The sequence below is a fragment of the Mus pahari genome, chromosome 5 (genome assembly GCF_900095145.1).
Source record: "Mus pahari chromosome 5, PAHARI_EIJ_v1.1, whole genome shotgun sequence".
Lineage (NCBI taxonomy): Eukaryota > Metazoa > Chordata > Mammalia > Rodentia > Muridae > Mus > Mus pahari.
The window spans coordinates 6,163,935-6,186,777 of NC_034594.1; the positions used below are offsets into that span (position 1 = coordinate 6,163,935).

Genomic DNA, 22,843 nt, shown 5'->3' on the forward strand with positions numbered 1-22,843 from the left:
GGCTTGCTCAGCCTGCTCTCTTATAGAACCCAAGACTCCCAGCCCAGAGATGGCACCACCCACAAGGGGACCTCCCTGCTTGATCACTAATTGAGGAAATGCCCCACAGCTGGATCTCATGGAGGCATTTCCCCAACTGAAGCTCCTTTCTCTGTGATAACTCCAGCTGTGTCAAGTTGACACAAACCAGCCCGTACACCCAGTTCTTGGTGACGTTTCAACATGAATGCTTGCTGCAATGTTCTGGGAGTCTCCCCCGGACTGGAAAGTGTGGAGTTCTCTGCCTTCTCAGAGGACAGCAGCTCATGAGTGTGAGCTCTGGGGCTCCTCCGTGGACGTGCATGCTGTCCATATGTTAAAAGCTTGAGTCTGAGTCTCTAGAGCTCTATGTATTTAATGGAAGTATCAGTGAAATTTTATTCATTGATTGCTGAGTCTGACATCTGTCCTTGTTTGTTGGAGACTTTTGTCTTTGTTAAAATAGATCTTATCCTTTTAATAGCAGAAAGGGTGATAAATGGATCCTTTATTTGTGATGTCAAGCTTCCTACGTTTTTTTAGATTAAGCTTGCTTTAATATTATGACACAATCACATTATTTCCCCATTCCCTTTCATCCCTCCAAGTCCCTTTGTCTACCTTCCCTTGAAGACATACATTAGGTAGTCATGCTTTTTAATAATTTTTTAATAATGACTTGGTAGGCTTTAGACAAATTTTTAAATTTTACTCTATGTGTCAGGTTGTTTTGGCTTTATGTATATCTGTGTATTACTTGTGTGCCTTATGCCTGCAGAGGCCAGAAGAAGGCAATGGACCCCCTGGAACTGGAGTGATAGAGCATTGTGAGCTGCCATATGGGTACTGAACCTGGGTTCTCTGGAAGTTACCTTTAACCACTAGCCCATAATTTGGTATTTTAAATATTAGTAAATAGCTTTTCAATCCTTGAAACATTCATGATGTAATTTGTGGCAGGGATGGAACCCATCATGGGATGGCCTGCATGGCTTCTGAGGATCATTGAGGTTATATATGGTTCCTATTTCTTTTGCCTGTCTTCCTGGGTCATAAAAGGCTGTACATTTAGGGTTTTGTTATTTGTTATAGTTGTAGAATATGCTTTTACAGGCCCCCTTTGCTAATAATTAAGGCCAGAGAGGTATTTATGCTAGTTTTCTCTTGATGACATTTAAGTCATGTCTGTTAGCCTGCTACTTAAAATAGGGTCAGCAAGATTAAAGGGCAGATGGGAAGCACATACTTTAGGTTTGTAATGCATTGAGCTTGTATAGTCATGCCCCCCCCCCCATAGCTCTGAAGCAATCACAGACATATAAAGCAAAAGTAACAATAAACCTGTTGGATTTGTGTAAATATAGGTACTCAGCCTGCAGCAGATCCTGATGCAGCGTGGCCCGAGAACCATCAATAAATGCATCTATCTGTGCGCATGCCATGTAAGAGAAGGATGGGTGAAGGACTAGCAGTGTCTCAGTTATCCGGGCAGTGCTCTTCTATTACCATCTTTACTGAGTTGCTCGAGGATATCTTTAAGGCAGAATACCCTAGTTTCTTTGAAAAGATTTTTTTGCTGATAATTCTGTAGGTAATGTAGCCAGTGTGTGGTCTAGGCTTGATATTTGTAGGGCTCAGCAGTCTTTGGAGCACTTGTGGTTTGTGTCACTGCTAGATCTTGGTGCCAGCAAAGGAAATTGATGGCTTCTGTCCTCAAGGGCCACACCCAGGATACATGTAAATAAATGAATTACAGTGTTTAATCCCTTCAGTGAGAGATACACATGAGATGTTGCTGGCTCCTTGGTGGCAGGTCCAGGTGAGAGGAGAGAGATCCAGGTCCCGCCAGGGTCTCTCCGGGGCTGAACTGGATGTCGAGTGTCGATGGCCCAGAAGAGACACACCAAGCCGAGAGTCTTGTCGAAGCAGGAACTCAACTTTATGGCATCAGCCTCTCGCTTATATAAGTTCGGACCATAGGGAGGGGGATTTTGGTGGGGTAAGATGACATAGGAGGCAGGCAGGGAAGGGTGATGGAAGGCATGGAGTGACTGACAGGGCCAAGCTCTACATCAGCAATGGAGGGGCAGAGGCAGGGCCAAACAGGTCTTGCTGAGTCACCCCAATACGGAAGTGACTGAGACAGGTCTCAAAACTTGAGCCAGACTTAGACCCAAACCAGGGCTAAAAATGGGGCCCAACAAGATGAGGAGTACCTTGGAGAGTCATAAGACTCAGAGGGAGTAGCGAGTGATTGAGCTAGAATTTGAACTGATCCGGTTAGTTATGTAAGGAGAGAAGGCAAAAGGCATGCAGACTGTAATTGTTTGCTTGTCCTGCCATAACAAAGTGCCACAGGCCAGAGGCTTAAACGGTAGACATTTAATTTTCACAGCTGTAGAAGCCTATGATCAAGGTGTTGACAAGGCTGGCCTCTGGTAAGAATTGTGCCTGGCTTGCAGATGGCCACCGCTTACTGTGACCTTTTCTGTGCAATGTGGAAGGAACTGTTTGTTGTCTCCTTTCAAAGATACCAGTGTCAGGGGAGAAGGGCTCTACACAGCTGGAGTGGCGTGAAAGTATGTGACCTTAAACCCACCTTTCCCCCCAAACCAACAAGCAAACAATCAACAAAGCACAACGTGGTGTTGCAAGTGATCACTTAGACCCTTGGCACATGATAGTGGCATGTAGGCTCCAAGGTTAGCATGCAGTGTTTAAGAACTGGTGAGCTTTATCCTGAGTGGCAGTCAGGAGGCAGAAAAGATGTGTGATCATGACTCAAGCGAAGTCCTGCTTTAAAAGTTATAGCACTATAAAGGCTGTGTGGGTGGGGTTCTTGGAAGTGAAGTACTAAAAGATAGCAAGGTCAGCTGGGTAAGCCACTAGTAATTCAGGTAAGAGGCAAGGGTCGGAAAGAGAAGATGCACAGAGATCTGGAGGAGACGTGATCCAGGGGGAAGAGGTAGGATGTGACCTGGTGGTCAAGGTGGGATGTGATGAGGTGGTCGAGGTGGGATGTGACCTGGTGGTCGAGGTAGGATGTGACCTGGTGGTCGAGGTGGGATGTGACGTGGTGGTCGAGGTGGGATGTGACGTGGTGGTCGTCGAGGTGGGATGTGACGAGGTGGTCGAGGTGGGATGTGACGTTGTGGTCGAGGTAGGATGTGACGAGGTGGTTGAGGTGGGGAGTATCTTGTTTGATTGCGCTGAATTCATCCTTTCAATTTCCTGTCTCCTGAAAGTCGTTAATTAGCCTCCTCTTTGCCTCTTCCCAAAGATACACTGAATTAAGCTAATTTAGTGATGCAGACGGACTTCAGGATGTTTTCACTAAGAAACTTTTCAGCTTTCTTATTTTCAGTGAGGAGAGGGAGGATTCTAATCTTATTTTGTTCCTTTTCTGTTTGCTGCTGTGGCTGTAGAAACTGGGGTTCTCTGTGGTCACTGCCTTTGAGTGAGGCAAGTTAAGGCTATAGGGATGTGATTATAAATTATGACTCTTATTTGCCATAAATCATCATTATTTACAAATGCCTGAGAGTCTTACTTTTATTTGCCTCTTCAAAAGTGATGTATCACATCATTATTTGATTTCAGTTGCCTTTTTAAAATAAATGTTTTATGAAGTTTCGAGAACTTCACCCAATCTATTTTAATCAAATTTACCTCATCTTCTTTCCTTCCCAGATCTAGTCTCACCCCCTCTCCCAACTCCCTCATTAAAAGACATAAAAAGTTATGGACTCCACTTTGTGCCTTTCATATACTTCTGCATACGGTCTCATCCACGTGAGTGTGGTCAGCCTACCAGGAGCTTCCACTGCTGTTCCCTCTCTGGGAGGCCAGCAGTTGTCCACAGAGGAGTGCGCTGATGACCCCCTTCCTACACCTTGCGCAGATCTTGGCTGCCTTCGTGTCTTGCGGAGCCTGTGTAGCCATCTCAGCTTCAGTGCTGTTATGAGAACAGAGGTCCTCTCGTTTCCAGGAGGCAGGACTTGGTTGTGATCTGCTTCCCAGCCCTCTTACCGGAAAGAGGGAAGCTTGCACTGGTACACATTGACATTTACTTCCATGCATTATGTTAAATAGTGGTGTACCATTGCTTAGGATTTAGTGTTCATTTACATAATTATTTTTCATTCTCCCTATTGATGGTTCTCTTTACATCAAATTATTTGGGTTCTGTTTACTAATGATTAAATCCCTGTGGTAATGTTGGTAGGGGAGATGCTTTGAGTCTCTGGTCTGGTTCCTGTCTGAACTAATGAGTGCCTAGATTTCATCAAAATAATTAATTCTCTGAAATCAGTCCAACTTAACGTTTGTATCATTTTTTTAAAAGTTGAGTTAAAAAATTTGGGTTGTCTGACATTTCACATTACTCTGTTACTTCTGAACTGTTGAACGGCTGGCCTCAGAAGTTGAATCATCAGGCACTCCTCCAAGTCGAGAGTCTATTCTGCCCAGTAACAGTACTTTTGACTCTCTAGAACTGAAGTTTTGAGTATGAATGCTACTTTTAAGTATTTGTAATATGCTTTAATCATACTTTAGGTAATTTTTTGATAAAAGAATTTTCTAAACTCACGTTCTAAACTAAAAAGTTCAAAATATACTTTGTGGGCTGTCAAAAAAAGTTATGCCTAATTGAAACTAGGTTATTATATAAGTAGCTCTTTCTTGCCTTCATCTACAGCTCACTGATTGGAAATTAAATAACCCAACATGCATTCAGTTCATCTTTTTATAAGAACTAGAGTAAAAGTTTTCAAAACTAAAGTTTCAAAATAATTGCTTTCTTTGGAAAATATTCATATATATATATATATATATATATATATATATATATATATATATATTCAATTCAATATAGTCCTCATTTCTTCTTTAAAAAGTTGTATACATACTACTGCTTTCCTTATAATTAAATGAGTTTAGAAAGGAGGTGTAAATAGTATATTAATCCTTTAGAGTGAATTTTCCCATACGTTATCTTGAGGACATCCTGCTTTTTAATCTCAGTGTCTTGATGTCTTTGTGTGTTATTCTGGCCTGGAAAATAAACCAAATGCATTCCGTTTGTCGTTGTTTCTTAGTGTAAGCTCTGTGGCAGTGTTTCTGTTGAGCGTGCTCCTCTCTCCTGTAGATGAGTCAAGGAAAACAAAGGGTCGTGGTGTACATGGGGCAGGACCTTGAAAGACATCGGAAAGAAAAGCAGAGGTCACCTCTGGCCTCACTGTGTGATGTGTACTGACTGTGACACATTTTGTTTCAGTTTTACATGTAAATATATTGAAATGATTGTATGTATTTTTCTGCTAAGTCAACATAGAATTTTTCTAATGTGCTTCAAAACAAATAAACAGTAAAGTAAGTCTGTCACTGAGAAACTCCTCATAGCCCGTGTCTGGTTTGGACGTACGATTTGGGAGAATTGATCTTTCTTTCAAAAACTTCAGTTGAGTTTCAGATCTTTTATTATTTATTTATCTAACTTATTTCCAAGGCCTTTAGACAGAGTTATTTTCTCCTTTGCAGTGCCTTTGTGCCTCTGAACCTGCCCAGCAACAACAATTCTACAGAGTGGGAAAAGGTGAAGCTCCTGTTTGAAGATCTTGGAACTGGTCGTAAGTGTTAAAAACATTTTTTTCAAGGAATTCCTAGTTTGCATTCTTTGGAAATTTATGAAGATTAGCCAGTTTTTAGTTTTCTAAGGACTTAGCTCTATCGTTCTGTACTTCAGTGAGGGGGTTTACACTGTTAAAGCTGCCTTCCAGCCAGTATATATAGGCAGCTTTTCACTTCTGTGGAAAGGTACCTGTTAAAAAGATGCTTTAATGTACAAAGGATTTTAATGGGCTTGTTATTTTAATGTGATCTTTAATTTCTTATGATAATGTGCAATAATATATGTTAAAGAAATGTGCTGGACATAGATTTTTATTTTAAATTTTTAATACGACAGTGCTCTATCGTGCTACTAAAGATGAAGTAATATTGAGAAAGTAAATTATAAGTTTTGTAGGAATTAAATCCTGTTTTACTGTAGATTTATGGTACTATAATGTGTCAGCATTGCCTTTATTGAAATTCTAACAAAATAAAACCTAGGTCATACTGAGTTAATAAAGATTTCTTTTTAAAACATTTAGCTACACATACTATCATACACATACCATCATACACGCACACGCGCGTGCACACACACACACACACACACACACACACACACACACGGAGGGTATACATAGATGCCCATGAGAATACTTGTGGAGGTCAGAGGCATTGGATTCCCTGGAGCTGCTGTTATAGCTGTCTGTGAGTCCGCCAATGTGGTTGTTAGGAACCACACCAACTCTAGTCCTCTGCAAGAGTTGTGAGAGCTATTAACTGGTGTTGTATAGGATCTAGAAATTGAATCTGGGTCTTTTGGATGAGCAAAAAATGCTCTTAATTGATGAGCCCTTCCTCCAGTTCCAGCCCAAGTGTTCCTGATTTCTAATTTCATTTCCCTCATTTACTTCCTAGATGTGTAAGATATCTAGTATATTAAACTGTTCTTAAATATTTAATGTGTCCTAAAATAGACACATATTATGAATTCATCTTATATAAATATGACTGAACATATTAGTACAGTCAAGGTGTAGAGCACGCCCATCACTACAAGGATCCATTTACTGTACTATCCAGTTACTATGACCTTCCATGTTATAATTTATCAATCTATATAGTAGCTTAAAAGCATATCAATATATTATAATTTTCATATGTATCTGGCTGGATTCTTTCACTGAACAATGCTTTAAAATAATTTGTGCAAGTAGGGTTTTTTTTGTAGCAAACTAATTAATTCTACAAATACGCTACAACTACTCTGTCAGTAGTATCTGTTAGTGTGCACGCGCAGATCATAGACTTTTATCGATGAAATATCATTAGCATCTTCAACCAGCTCAGTTATCCTTCAGTCAGTTAGGAGTAATTGTCTTTTTAAAATAATATTAATATTTGTGTGTGTGCATGCATGCATGCGTGTGTGTGTGTGTGTGTGTGTGTGTGTGTGTGCGCGCACAGATGCCACGGCACAAGTGTGGAGGTCAGAGGACAAGATTACAGCGTTCTCTCCTTCTACTTTTATGTGGGCTCTGGGAATCGAACTCAGGTTATCAGGTTTGTGGGCCATGTACTTTAACATGCTGAACCATCTTTTTTTTTTTTTTTATTAGATATTTTCTTTATTTACATTTCAAATGCTATCCCGAAAGTTCCCTATACCCTCCCCCCGCCTCTGCTCCCCTACCCACCCACTCCCACTTCTTGGCCCTGGCCTTCCCCTGTGCTGGGTCATATAAAGTTTACAAGACCAAGGGACCTCTCTTCCCAGTGATGGCCGATTAGGCCATCTTCTGCTACATATGCAGCTAGAGACTCGAGCTCAGGGGGTACTGGTTAGTTCATACTATTGTTGCACCTACAGGGTTGCAGCCCCCTTCAGTTCCTTGGGTACTTTCTCTAGCTCCTCCATTGGGGGCCCTGTGTTCCATCCAATAGCTGACTGTGAGCATCCACTTCTGTGTTTGCCAGGCACTGGCATAGCCTCACAAGAGGCTGCTATATCAGGGTCCCTTCAGCAGAATCTTGCTGGCATGTCATGCTGAACCATCTTGCTAGCTCAGATATATAGGAATAATTCTTGTCTTTTCTTTCTCTTTTTTTTTTTTTAAGATTTATTTATTTATTTCATGTGAGTACACTGTTGCTGTCTTCAGACACACCAGAAGAGGGCATCAGATCCCATTACAGATGGTTGTAAGCTACCATGTGGTTGCTGGGATTTGAACTCAGGACCTCTGGAAGAGCAGTCAGTGTTCTTAACCACTGAGCCATCTCTCCAACCCTAGGAATAATTCTTTTCTTTTCTTTTCTTTTTTTTTTTTTTGAGACAGGGTTTCTCTGTATAGCCCTGGCTGTCCTGGAACTCAGAAATCTGCCTGCCTCTGTCTCCCATGTGCTGGGATTAAAGGCGTGCGCCACCACCTCCCGGCAGGAATAATTCTTAATGATTAATTTTGAATTCTTTGGAGCAGACCATTTTATTAGTAAAACTAACCTTTACTTAACTATAGTATTAGTATAATACTAAATTATTATTTAATAATTTAGTATTATACTAAATATGTTAGTATAATACTCCACTTTATTAATTCTATGATATGTTTTCATGTCGTCAGTGTGTGTGGTTAATGCACATGTGCATGGGACTGTGGCACTTGCTCATGTGTATGTGTAGATCAAAGGTTGACATCAAGTGGTTTCTTTGGTTGCTGACTTCATTGTTTGGAACAAAGTCTGGTGGTTATTCCTGGAGTACACTATTTCAGCTCGTACGCATGGCCAGCAAGCCCCTGTGACCTGCTGGTCTCCACTCGCTAGCTAAACTAGGGAGGCAGGCGGGCCAGCACATCCTCTGCACACATGAGTGCCGGAGATGGAAGCCCGTGTCCTTATGTTTACATGCCAGATGCTTCAACCTCTAGGCCATAGCTCAGACTGTTCACGTGTTTCCATCCCAGATCTCAGCGTGCATCTTAGAAGTAACGGCTCCTTAAGACAGCTGTGAGCTCGCTGCCAGACCTGGCTTGGTGCTATAAATAGCACTTTTGTTTCTTCCGTGACAGTTAAAAAAAATAATATTGGCATATCTTTGATTTGACAAGATATAGTTTTTAAGAGATTTGTGTGTTTGTGTGTATGTATTTATGTTGTGATGCCTCATGTGTTCCAGTGCCATGCATGTGTAAGTACTTGTGGTAGCCAGGGGAGGAGATCAGATCCCGTGGGGCTGGAGTTTCAGGCACTCTTGGACTACTTGGTGTGAGTGATGGGAACCTAACTCAGTCCTCAGGCACAGCAAGGATGTTCTTAGCCACTGCACTGTCTCTTCTAACCCTGAAATGTAGTTTTAAAAAACAAAGGCTTAAGGATTGGCCCTGTCTGGCTCATGAATTTGTCAATATGTTCTTTTTATGTGGTAAATAAAAGTGAGATGAGTTAAAAGATACATCATTTATGTTTGTTAACCTTCATGAACATATTACTGTTTAAACATCACCAACATAAAAGATTTGTTACCTTCCCACAAATGGCTGGAGGCAGATGGAGATCCCCAAGCTTGTTAGCTACTGGGTCTAGATGAATTCGTGAACTTCCAGATCAGTGAAAGACCCTATCTCAGAAGAAGAAGGAGGGGGAGGAGATGGGGGGGTGAACAACAGGAAAACACACAGTGTTGACCTCTCACTCCTTCCTACACACACACACACACACACCAACACACACAAGTTGGCATAAAAGTCCAGGCAATCTCTTTTATGTACCTGTTATTTTACTGATTTCTTTTTAGGTTCACTAATTAATCTGATTTGTATTTCTAATTTTAAAGGGGGAAGGAAAGGAAATCTTAGCTGATCTAAAGGACTATTTGAGATCAATTTATAAAGAGCTCTTTAAACATTCCCGTCTTGAGCAGAATCAGCACTTGACGGACCCCGTGCTATCTATTTGTTTCATTCCTTCGTATGCCTAAAGGAGCCTGACACCTGTATTCTCTATACTCTAACAAATAGGACTGGCGGACTCAGAGATGCTTCCGTTGACAATGTCTTTGTTTTCACAGAAGGCCTGGCAGCTCTGTCCTTTTCCATCAGCTCTCTGACCTTGATTGGGATGCTGGCGGCCATAACCTACACAGTAAGTGCAACGGGAGTGTCTCAATGGAGTTAGAGCGTCACCGAGGCAGCAGCTTTGTACCTTGGGCATCTGCCCACTGTCCTTCCCTCCTCAACTTTTTATTCTTGTTTTCCTTACTTGAGACTTGGTTATCTCATCTGTTTGCAGAATTAAGTCTGAGAAGTGAATCTTATAACTTGTGAATTGTAGGTAGTTATATCCTGTACAGATGTGGAGTTAGTTATGTGTACGTGCCAGAGCTCTGACCTGTTTGCCAGGATGTTACTGGTTCCTAGATTTGTTCTATCTGGGTGTGTCCCTGTGCAGTCAGACACTGAGGCTGCTCTGTAGTATATACACTGTGTAGTGTGTAGTGTGTAGTGTGTGGTGTACAGTGTATAGGCTGTGATGCTGTATTTTCTAACTTTCTGACTTTGTTCATTCTCCTGGGAGTGGCAAGGTGTGGATTAATGACTGCTACATATACAGGCTGCTCTGTGGTTTGGTGAAGCTAAAACCATAATCAGTGCTCTTAACCCCACTCCCACCCCCACCCCCCACCCCGAGCCGTATAAGCAGCATTTAAAGTATCTGGAGGCCTTTGACATTCTTGATTCTTGTAAAGATGAAAAATACTATTCTTTTGGAAACAGTTTTGCATGGCTTTCTTTAGGCATAAAAGAAATGGACTGTTATTATAATAACAGAATTGAGTTATGCTCCATTCTCATTCATGTGTTATTACATACATAATGAAAAGACCTTGGGCTGGCAAGATTGCTTGTGGGTGGAGCTCCTGCCACCAAGACTTCTATTCTGAGTTTGAGCTCTAGAACTCATTTGATGGAGAGAAGCAACTACCACTAGTTATCCACATACATGTCCAAACACACACACACACACACACACACACACACACACACACACACACACACATTTTGATATCTTGAGGGTTTTATTTAGGTATTAGTTTTATTATTCATTTTTAGTTGTCCGCATTTTAATGTATGAGTATATAAGTTTGCCATGTGCTATAAATGGGCAGAGAGCCATCTGTCTGTCTCACAGAATATGCTTACAGCATATTATTTGTTCTTTAAAAAGAAGTCACAGTTATAAACCAATCAGGAGTGAGAGCTGGGGTTACAGTCGCTGTTCTCTGGTTGGTCTGCCATGCTGGTTTTGAGTTTGTTTCTTAACTTTCTCAAGTCTGTGTCCTCTGGGTGACTAGAAAGGTTTCATAGGTGTTTGTGAAGGTCATCAGGTGGTATTGGTTTTAGAAGTGCTTTGGTAATTACAGGGAACTGAAGTAAGCAGTGGATGTAAAAGAGTAGTCAGGAGAAACAAATGGACAAGAGAGAAAACCAACAACCTGCAGCGGCGCTGCTGAGTGGTATGAAAGGCCAAGGACTCACCCTGATTGGAGTCTGCAATACGTCTATGGCTTAAGAAGTTGACAGACTTCTCTGAGTCAGACAGGAGCCTTGGTTAATCACGGCAGCAGTGGTCCATAATCTTGATGTTGTCTTGTTCAGGTTTCTGGGTTAGTTTCCATGTGCAGTTGTGAGTAGAATCTAGGAAGCACGCACACAGTGAGGTGCGCTACAGAAAAGGAATTCTGACTCAAGGAAGCCGAGTCATTTGCATGGACAGCAAGCATGGCTGCCTCTTGTCCCAGAGGAAGATGCTGCCTGTATCTGCCTAGGCTATTTGCTATACCTGTGTCCTTAGAAAGGTACTACTGGGAGGGAGCGAGGGAGGCGAGGGCTCAGGTAATATATTACCTAGCTTCCAGTTTTTGAGTGAGGAGAAAAATCAGTGATGTCACCAAGTCCATTTGAAAGGTGCTTCCTGAGTAAGCAGTGCTTCGGAGCAGAGAGGATTGTAATGAATTGATTGCTGGTGCCTGCAGAGGCCAGAAGAGGGAGCCAGATCCCCTGGAACTGGAGTTGTAGATGATTTTGAGCTGCTGTATGGGTGCTGGGAACTGGACAAGGACCCTTTGCAAAAGCAGCCAGTGTTCTCTGTGCTGAGCCATCTCTCCAGCCCATGGAGAAGTATTTTTAACTAATGTGTTACATTGTTCAACTTTGAACCTTTCCATTTAATCATTTAAACCAAATGATCATGCTGAATTGAGATATTCTTTGAGCAATTTTCCTCAAATACAGAGGAGTGACCTTAAAGATACTGATAAAATAACCACAGGAACTTACACCAAGATTGGGAGCCAAAGGTCGCAGAGCTGCTGCTGAATAGAAGGAAAGGTCTGTCTAAGTCCTCAGCCGAGGAAGGGAGCTAAGTAGTGCTGGCTTAAACTACCAAGGAGTTAGAGTTTTCCTTTTAAGCAGAACATACAATAGAATGGAGAGGAGGCGTACTGTGGCGCTCAGAGTCAGATCCTCTAGCCTACTTCATCATCTCACTGGCTTTGTGAAATTTCTTCAGAAATTCGGGGTGATGGTTTAAACAGTGAGGTAAGTCTGAGAATCAATCTGCTGACTGCTTGTGAAACAGTCATTGATAACTTGGTTAAATATTTAGTTTTATATAAACCAGACTGCAATTTCTGCAGCTTTCTTCTCTCTGAAAGTAAAAACATGCACAAGGCAATTATATCATGAGGAGTGAGGAAATGAATTATTCAAGGATGTACAAGTCAGACATGTATTCATAATTGATGGGTAGTTGGAATTGGGAGGAGGTGGAAAGAGAGTAAATATCATTTAAATAATACTGAAAATATGCTCAAAGCACAGTGTGGTAATATTTCACCCGAACCCAGGGTTTGGCTCAGTTTATTACTGACATTGACAGTGGAAAGAAGAGCATGTCACGAGTCAGGTGCCTGAGTGCATCTATAACGTCTGCTTTCTGATCCTGGACCGCCCAGATAGAAATGGGCCACTGATTTCTTAACATTATTAAAGTCTAGTCAGAAAGCTACACAATTCCTTTGAAAATTAATCAAAAAGCAACCATTTGTAGATGGCTGCCTTAGTGTAAATAGGTAATTAATATTACTAATGATTATATTTGTTTACAATTGAGTTATAAAGTTTTTCCAGCCTCGTTGTGGAAGAGCTTGAAAATTGGCCTTTTGTAAAGTACAGTGTGAAAGGAGGCATGGAAGATATTCATAAAGGTAGAAGGTATTTAATTTTAACTGCAGGACCCATGGTGGGAAATTATCTGACGCTGCATCTGAAGAATCAACTAAATGGAAATTATGTCTTGTCCTAGAACTTATAGCTAATTTTTTATATTAAAATTACAGCCATTTCTTTACCAATCAAGTGTGTTTCTAATATATAGTATATATTATTTTGTTTAGAAACTAGTTGATCATTTAAATTTCACTTCCCTTTTGGCACTGTACTATCTGAAGCATTGGCTGTGTGACCTCACACGCAGTCTTAGGGGAATGGCAAACTATCTAAATCTGCCTATTATTTTAAGCCTCAGTTGAAAGGGATCTGCTACCTTTCAGATTTTAAAAATGAAACCTCTAGGGATACATACCTATGCAGATATTATAAATTTTCGTGGTGCCTCCAAGTGGGGAAATGTTGAATGAAGATCTTTCCATATGAAATATGGCCAGTGGTACGCTTAGTCTTGCTGCTTTCTGTCTTTCCGCACGAAAGGCGGCACTTAAGGAGAGAGGTGCACCTCCATGTACCTAGGTAGACCTTGTGGAACAGCTTCTAAATGAGGCTCTCCCTTGTAAGGACACAGAGCGCTCTACTGCTGCGCTGCAAACAGCTGCCCTGTCCTGGTGAATGTGAAGAGAGAGCTTCACTGCCGTGCTTCTCTGTTCTCCTTCGCTGGTCCCTGTGGATTGTTTGTCTCTGTGCCGTGCTGTAAGACCGCCTTAGGTATGCAAGTGGCAGATGAGATGAGTATTTTATACCAGCGATGTGCGTAACCCAAAGGAAGGTGACTTCTCAGAAGCCAGGACTGAGTTTGTGATCATGCAGCGATGCTGCTGCTTCCCGACCTCCACCCTGTCGTCAGTGTTAGGACACAGTCAGACTTCCCTGATGTCAAACATGAGAAGATGTACGTGTCCTTATGGGAAGGCTGGAGTGCTTGCAGTGAATTAAGTAACAACAGGCGTGTCAGTGAATTAGAGGCTTTACAACGCATGGGAAATGTTTGCTTATTCTATATGTGCCTGTTGTTGAACCTTAGCAAAAATCAGTGATTTTTGAGTTGGAAACATCATTCTAGAAAAATTTCCATTCTAAACTCATCAGTGAAATAAGATGGAAACACATTTGAACTTTATAGATAATGTTTTTAAACATTTTGGTTGGTGATTTATTCTTGGAAGCAAAGCAAAACAACACAAATTGGAGGCAATTAGGGCTAACCTGGAGGCTTTTAAAACTCCTACTCTCCTTAGAGTTGCCAGTTCCCTAGAAATCCACTGGAGGGCAGTAGTAAGCAATAGAAGTGGTGTGTACCCGTTTGCCCTCCCTGAGGTATCAAGTTAAATTCAAAAGATTATTTAGAAACCTTAATATTTTAAAATGTTTATGTCAAGCTTATTAAAACCTAAACATTATAGTTAATTTTCTTGATAATCATTGAAACGTAAATTTAGAAGCAAGCCAAATAGCCCGTGGTTATTGTCTTGTATTCACTACCTTCAGAGAGATTTCCAAGAGGTAGGGTATCCTGGTGTCCCCTTAAAACAGGTTGTTACCACAAAATATTTTTCTTTTCTAATATACTTTGCATGAAGCTACTGAGTAGTTAGTTCGCTTCAGCTCTTTTAATAAACACCTCAGTTAATGAAGAGCTCTCTTGTCCTGAAGGTTTTTAATCAAGTACTATCTTCATTGGCACATTATCAGCTTAGGAAATGTTCACACAATAAGGACAGGAAAGAACAGAATTGGGACCTGACCTGAACACATCACACACTCTCTGCTCTTGTGACTGCACATAGCCCAGAACGATGACCCAAGGCTGGCAGACCAATAGTGTTAACCGCACACTGTCAGTTATTATAAGCAATGCACATTTGCAAATCTGGGGAAGTTTCTTGGACATGGTATAATTAAGCTGAGACTTGAAATGCATTGAAATTTTCTAATGAGGCAGGCAGGCGGTGGCATTCTGGGAGAGCACTGCATGTATTACAGAATGCTCCACCACAGCTTGAAGTGGGTCACTAGAGGGTTTTAAGTGTGGTGAGCAATTGGGGACAGATGAGGTTAACAAGATGATAGGAATGCAAGGTGACTACGAGAACAGTCAGTATCCTGGCCCACAGTAAACACTTAGTAAAACGCCTTTTTAGCACAATCTTAAATGATATTTTATATATAAAGAAGATATACACATATACATATTATAGTACATTTATGCATGCACATATATACACACATGTATGTATGTATGTATATTATGTATATACATGTGTATATTAAGAATGGGTGGATGAGTAGAAGCGTTCTAGTATGGCAGCTGCGGGTACTGTGTACTGTTCCCCTCTCCGTCTCCTGCATTCACCCTAGAACCACTTTCCCTGAATCCTGTCCTGTGAGAGGATTTTGAGTGATATCCTCATGACTCCTGGGATATTAATTAGAAGATAATAGTCTGATGTGGGTATTAGAGAGAGATCACTTTGGAGCAGCATTGAAGATGGATTTGGACTAAGTCAGACCAGCAACAGTCAGGAAAATGAACACATCCTGGGCTTGGACAGTAGACTGAATCCAGAGTATGTCCCAGATACTAACTAAAACCATAGATTCCCAGTGAAGCAGAGCTGGAGTTAACACGCTAAAGAATTCACAGCTTTCCTGCACAGATGGGATCCGAGTCTCATGCCCCTTCCTAACTCCAGAGGAGTCTGAGTCAGGTGTCCTGGTGGTGTCATTAGAAGAAATTCCTCACAGATTTTAGACGACAAGCTTGCGTCTGGTCAGAGCCTGTTGATGCAACCACTAGGGAACAGTTGTGAGCATTTCTTAAGTACTTAAAGTTAGTGTGTCTTTGAACAGCAGCTGTATATCAGATGTCATTGAGTATTACATTGATGGGTATAGTAAAATGTTTGGGAATGGAATTTGGAACTAAATGGTCTGTTTGATTTCAGTGTTGGAAGTTAATTGTTGAAATGTATTTGAAGTTTAGTAAAAAGTTTAATTATTTGTATATAGAATATTAAATGAATTGCATATAGATAATTAGTCCCCAAATTAGTCATCAAATATCAGGGGTATGTTCTAGAGGTTTATTCTATGTATTAGAGAAAATTAAAAAAAAAACTTGTTGCTGGGTTTTGTACTAACTCATACTATATTAACTTGATTAGTCTGAAGTTGTAACATCACTTGGATAGAGTCTGACTAATTTGTTTTAAAAACATACCTGTACACATGCAACTCGGGTAAAGAGAAGAACTCTGAGGCGATTGAAAGCCTGCTGAGGGCCACACGGGCACGCCGCCTGGTGACCAGCTTTCCTTGTTCACTGACGCTCACTTTCCAGTCATCGCTCTGAAGGGACACCAGTTTGAACCTGAAAGTTGTGTACTGGGTGTTTGCGTAGCTCTGTTAAAGCATCTTACACACCGTCTGTCTCAGGCGTACGGCATGTCGGCATTGCCTCTAACCCTGATAAAAGGCACTAGAAGCGCTGCCTATGAGCGCCTGGAGAACTCTGAGGACATCGAGGAAGTGGAGCAGCACATGCAGACGATCCGATCAAAGGTAAGTCTCTCCTCAGCGCTGGAAGCGTGGAGGCATCACTCTGCCTTCGTGGTCCTTCAAGATGCTCCTCTGCCACTGGCAGACCTAGAACCCGTTGCATTATTTAAATTTCGTGCAACAAATGCTTCAAGAATTATGTTATTTTTTTTATTTTTTGAGAATACATAGGATACTGGGAATTTGAGAGTTTCTGTGGGTATTTCAACAACTAAAAATAACCCACTGCTTACTTATGACCAAGACATCTGCCATTTTCAGTCACCCTGATTTTATGTGTAATGTGTTTCATTGCCTCTATGGAAGTCGAATTTTTATTTGTTGAGCAGTTTAAGATTACATTTAATCACGTGTGAGGTAAATGTATTTCTAAAACGTGATAACAGTTTTTCTTCCCATGTCTTCTTCAAATATCACAGACACACAATTCTTTTTTAACAACTAGAAGGGCTTTTAACATCAGGTGGGCACCCTGCTGTTGGCCAAGCAACTCCTGTGTTTTATTTTCATCTGTTCATCTGGGCAGGGGTCGGGGGCACATGCCACAGCACACATAGAGAAGGAAAGACAAGGTATGGGAGTCAGTTAACCTGTTTCACTTTGTGAGTTGTGGGGCTGACGTCAGGTCACCAGGCTTGACAGCGAGCGTCCTTCCTCACTGAACCAAGCGCCTGACGGGACCTGGAGCCGTTCCTGATTCAGTGGGAGACTGCCTCTGTTATCTGAGTGGGTCAACTCAAAGAAAAGGGCTTTTTCCCTTGTCCTTCTTCATTAAGTCCAAGGACACCAGCCCATGTGGTGGTGCTGGCTGTGTTCAAGGGTAGTCTGATTTTCCTCAGTTAATTCTAGAATAGTTCTTGTAGACATGCCCCAAAGTGTGTCTTATCCAGGCTCTTTGTGCTTTCCTAATGCAGTAAATTCACGATGAAATTAATCAAGAGTCTAGCCTTTATAGATGCCCCAAGAGATCACCATAACCCATAACATTCTACCCCCATGTCACACTATAAAATGCAGCTTGTCTAGCTTGAAAAGTCCCAGTGCTGCTAAAATGCCAAGTCCTGGGGAAGAGGTCTAATCTCTCCCCCAAGACCCTGTAAAGTGGTAAAGCTGGCAGTTCTACCACACAGTGGCATAGAGTGGACTTTCCCATTGCAAACAGGAAGAACAGGGAGACACGGGGAAAGAGGACAAACACTAAACCAGAAGCTCCCTGTTTGGCATCCAGGGCTCCTGGTGGCATCATCTGTGGTAAGAGCTTGGGATGGCTCTGCTCTTCCGGCTCTGTCACTGGTGGCACATGTGTGCGCCCTTACTTCTGTTTTACTCCGCATCTGCAGCCTTCCCCAGCAGATGTCTTGAATCTCTGTCATCTCCAGGATCCTGAGGTTTCCATTTCAATTTAGGCTTTACCTTTACAACTTCCTGAATAGCCTGCTGAGGAGCTCTCTGCAGAAATACCAACCTTGCTGCTGTTACCTCGGCTCCGTGATTTTCTGAACCCTGCTGTAAGCCTCATAACCTACTCACTGATGCATCTTAATGTTTTCAGAACCACCATTATGAGTACATCACCTCCTCTGATGCCAGCTCAAGATACAGCCCAGTCCCCTGAACCACATATGCAGTGGCCTCTGTGTGTCACCCACTTCCTTTGGTGGCCATTTCCAAGCCCAGAGGGAACCGTCCTGTCTTAGTCAGGGTTTCTATTCCTGTACAAACATCACTGACCAAGAAGCAAGTTGGGGAGGGAAAGGTTTATTCAGCTTACACTTCCACATTGCTNTTCATCACCAAAGGAAGTCAGGACTAGAACTCAAGCAGGTCAGGAAGCAGGAGGTGATGCTGAGACCATGGAGGGATGTTCCTTACTGGCTTGCCTCCCCTGGCTTGCTCAGCCTGCTCTCTTATAGAACCCTAGACTACCAACTCAGAAATGGTACCACCCACAATGGGCCCTCGCACCCTTGATCGCTAATTGAGAAAATGCCTTACAGCTGGATCTCATGGAGGCATTTCTCCAGGGAGGCTCCTTTCTCTGGTAACTCCAGCTTGTGTCAAGTTGATGCACAAAACCAGCCAGTACTTGCCCTTTCAGCTACCCTCTTTTCAAGTTTAAAATATTCCTTGTTGAAACTCTCAGCAGGCAGAGACTTGCCTTCCAGTCCCTTTCCTACCACTCGGTGAGAGCCCACGATCTCTCTGCAGCAGTGCCTATCTCAGAAACACCTAAGGATGCTTGTGTGTACCCATCTGGCACACAGCTTGGAGCTCCTTGTGCCCCTCTAATCCCCAGACTCTGTCTTTGCTATCTTTCTGCTCCATATGCTCAGCATGAATCTTGGGTTGAGCAGTACCCTTCCATAGCTGGAAGGATATGCTGTGGGCAGGAACATGGACGGTCCAAGCTAGGTTCCTCTTAGAGTCAATCACTCTTCCCTCTGAATCCTCTGGAACCTGGATGGCCCTGTCCAACATTGCGGCCTTCTGAACTCCCTCTGATAAGCTATGAAAAAGAGTGGTTGGTTTCAGGGGGCCGGGTGCCACTGGAAGACACATTTCTAACTGTGAGAGGCTCCTCTGAAGGTGTTCTCAGCTATTAACTTCATTTTGTTCTTTCAAATTGAGGCTACCGTGGCATGTGTTGTAGATTGTGTGTTTTGTGCCTTAATAGAAATAGTGATTGGTGTTTTTGCATTTTTAAAATAGAGTCCTAAGTAAATATTTGTTCTTCTGCTAAAAGCAGGTACTTTCTTCATCCTTTCTGGGTTTGAGATATTTTTATGAGCCATTATGCTCATATGTCTTTAGCACATATTAGGAATTCCGCAGGAACACATCAGGTAGGTCCATTTCAACACAAACCTTGGCCAGGCTTTGTCTGTTAAATGGCAGTGTCTGTTGTTTGAATTGTGGAATGTCTAACCTTACAAAGGTTGCTTGATCTGCTCAATCTGTGAATATTTTGTTAAGACTTTAATGATTTGAAAGGAGGAAAGGAAAAACTTGATTTTGTTCTATTATTTGTAGAGCAAAGATGGTCGACCTTTGCCAGCGAGGGATAGACGTGCCTTAAAGCAATGTGAAGAAAGATTAAGAACGCTTAGGAAAAGAGAACGGCACTTGGAATTCATTGAGAACAGCTGGTGGACGAAATTTTGTGGTGCCCTGCGCCCCCTGAAGGTAAATGGGGTTTTATAAAATGGTTCTGTAGCATCTCTCAGAAAGCTGGGTCTCCCTGTGCCATGACACTCTAGAGCAAGGGCTTTGGAGCTGAAGTCACCCAGGCTGCCTCACTGCTCTGTGGCTGCCTCACAGCTCTATGACTGGTAGTCTGAACAAGGCCTGTAACATCAGAGACCCACTGGACTCCTGTGCAGTGTGTCATTAGGAAATGCAAAGGGGAGGAAGGGAAAGTGACAGAAGCAGCTCAGAACATATTCTGTAGGTCTGTGCTCGTGTTGTACGTGGGAGCCTGGAGATGCACATCAGGACTCAGGAAACTGCCTCCAAGTGGCAGCTTAGCTTGTTAGATGAGTGTCTAGAAGAGCATAACGCTCTGTGTGTGAACTGGAAACCATTACTTCTCTATTTTAGAGTCTGTTGTTTGCCAGCCTTCTAGTCTTGCCACTATGGCACTTGAATTTTGCTACCAGAATTAAGTACCTAGGGCAGTGATGGCAGCTGGACTATAAAGTTCCTGACAGTGTTAGCTGCGGAACCAGCTTTTCCTGTTCTGCATTTGGGACACTTTTGGGTGGCAGACAGCAGAATATAGTAATATTCAAGTTGTAATTTATTTTGGGCATTGCATACATTGACTGGAAGTGAAGTTAGTCAGGGAGGTAGAAAACAGGTTGGCCTAAACCTGTATTGTATTGTATCCTACCACAAATCTTAACTTCAGTGCTAACTTCTTGTCATATTTAATGATTACTTAGAAGTAGCCCCGTAGCCCAGACCTCACTTTAGTTTAAGCTTTCAAGAATTTCATGAACACAGAAATGCCTGGTTAGCCACAGTATAGTATAGCGTATATTTTTAAAGCTATTTTTGCTTATGTTTGTCTGTTCATGTGAATGTGCGCCATGGCTGTAGAAGTGCTTCTGGAGACCAGAGGAAGCCCTTGGAGCTCTAGAGCCGCCCAGTATAGACGCTGGGGCCCGTTGCCTGGACACAGAAGCACCACAACGGAGCTACCTCTCCAGCCCCTGGCAGTGTTTATGTCCCTCCATGTGGCTTCATTTTAGGTGGTTTATTCTGCCTTACTGCTAAGTAGTATTCTGATATATGCAAATCACAATTTGCAGACTTGGTTATTTCCATTTTGAGACTAAATCTTTGTGCAAGTATAAGCTTTCATTCATTTTTTTTCTTAAATACCCTGGAGTAGGGATGTTGGGCCTAATGTTTAGTGTCCAATTTTGTGAGAAGCTGCAGGCTGTTTTTTTTCTTTTACAATAGCTACACTGGTTTTATTTGTTTAATATTGAGATATCAGTTGCTCCATGTCTCTGTCCATCTTACATAATATTTTTGAGAATTGCTCTACTAAGGAATGGTAACAGCTCATGTTTTGGTTCGTTCAGTTTATCTGCTGGGTAATGACATTGTTTTATGTGGTTGCTGTTTGTAGGTCTTCTACAAACTGTGCCTATAAATCTTTTTTTTTTTTTTTTTTTTTTTTTTTTTTTTTTTTTGGTTTTTTGAGACAGGATTTTCCTGTATAGCCCTGGCTGTCCTGGAACTCACTTTGTAGACCAGGATGGCTGCGAACTCAGAAATCCGCCTGCCTCTGCCTCTGCCTCCCGAGTGCTGGGATTAAAGGCATGCGCCACCACGCCCGGTGCCTATAAATCTTTTGACCATTGTCTAAATCACAGTTTTCTCCTTAAATAGGTGTTTTAATTGAACTTATGTATGGAGACATCTTAGTACAAATTACAGTGTATAATCATCAGATTGGGGTTTTCTACTAAGACTTGTATAAATTTGTTAAGCATTCTATGTCAAGGACTTTTCAGATATATTCATTGCTAATATCACATTGCAATTTGTGCTTTTTTATTTTAACATTATTCAAACAAATGATGCTTATATTTTTGTGAAATCTAATTTATTTATTTACCATTTGTGCTATGTTTCTAGAAATCTTTATCTCTCTTAAGGTAGTTTTCTCCTACATTCTCAGTATTTTTAGTTTAATCTCACCTTCAGGATTGTGGTCTGTATTGAGTTAATTTTGTGACTTATCTCAGTAGCCATCTGTTCCAGCACAGTTTATGTCAAGACTTCCCTTCCTCCTTGAACTTGGGCAGCTCCCTCGCTCTACCTGCCCAGTGTTTCCAGGCTCTGCCCCTCTGCCCACTGGTCTGTGTCCCTGTGCTGAAGCTTCATTGCAGGAACTCTGTAGTCAGCCATGAAATCAGGCAGACATCCTACCAGTTTTATTTTCCTTTTCAGAGTTATCTTGATTGTGACAGATCATTTCCATCTAGAGTTTAGAATCAGTTCATAATTCTGTTAAACACCTGTTGAAATGTCTCCTAGGGTTATTGTGGCTTTACAAGATCTATAAGTAATTTGGGGAGAGCTGATGTCTTAACATTACTGAGTTTTCTAGTTTGGGAACTGTTTATTTAATCAGATATTTCTCTGTCAGTGTTTATTATATTCACTATGCTAGCTTAAAAACATCTTGAAAAATTGCTTCTGCATCCTTTTATATTCTGTTGAAAATTATATTACTGATTTCAGTTTTCAATGTTTATTATTCATCTGTAAAATTTAAGAATTTACCTTCTTGCAACCTGGCTGGCCTGTCAATTCTTATGGCTTTATTGTAGATTTCCTTAGAAAGTTTCTATTCCTGGTTGTGTTAGCAACTAAAAGACAGCTTACTTATTCCCTCCCACTGTGAGGACTGTGGTTTGGACAAATGTCCCCTGCAGATAATTATTAGAGGCTTAGTGTCCCACTCTGGTGCTTCTGGGAGAAGAGGAGACCTTTTAAAATAGAAGCAGTCTTGGCCCCAGGAGTGTGCCTCGTGGGGGAGGGTAGGACCCAGCACTGCACTTCCTACCTGCTTTGAGCTGAGCACCTTACTTCATTGCGTGCCTGAGATACATTGCCTTACTGTTCTCAAAATCATGAGGCCAGCTAACCATGAATCAAGACTCTGATTAAAACTAACTCAAAATAAACCATTCTTCCTTAAAAGTTTGACATGCCAATTATAGTGTTGTGATGATCAGCAATAGACTGAAACAATGATGACCAAAGGATTTCCAGTTGTTAGCTTTTCCCATTCCAGTTTTCCTACCCGAGACTTCCAGTCCAGGTGACTTGACGTGTATTCCTAT

At 41.8% G+C, this 22,843-nt stretch overlaps 1 protein-coding gene across 2 annotated transcripts in view; it reads left to right on the plus strand.

Annotated features, from left to right (window-relative positions):
• Positions 1-22,843, plus strand: part of Lmbrd1 (LMBR1 domain containing 1) — a 79,339-nt gene that overhangs the window by 26,900 nt on the left and 29,596 nt on the right. Inside the window, exons 6-9 of one of the 2 annotated variants that reach the window (XM_029538661.1) lie at positions 5,560-5,648; positions 9,704-9,774; positions 16,359-16,484; positions 19,512-19,664. In XM_029538661.1, the coding sequence (XP_029394521.1) occupies positions 5,560-5,648; positions 9,704-9,774; positions 16,359-16,484; positions 19,512-19,664 (439 nt within the window). Of the gene's footprint in view, positions 1-5,559; positions 5,649-9,700; positions 9,775-16,358; positions 16,485-19,511; positions 19,665-22,843 lie in introns of both variants that reach the window. The other variant, XM_021197756.2, reaches the window with a different exon arrangement.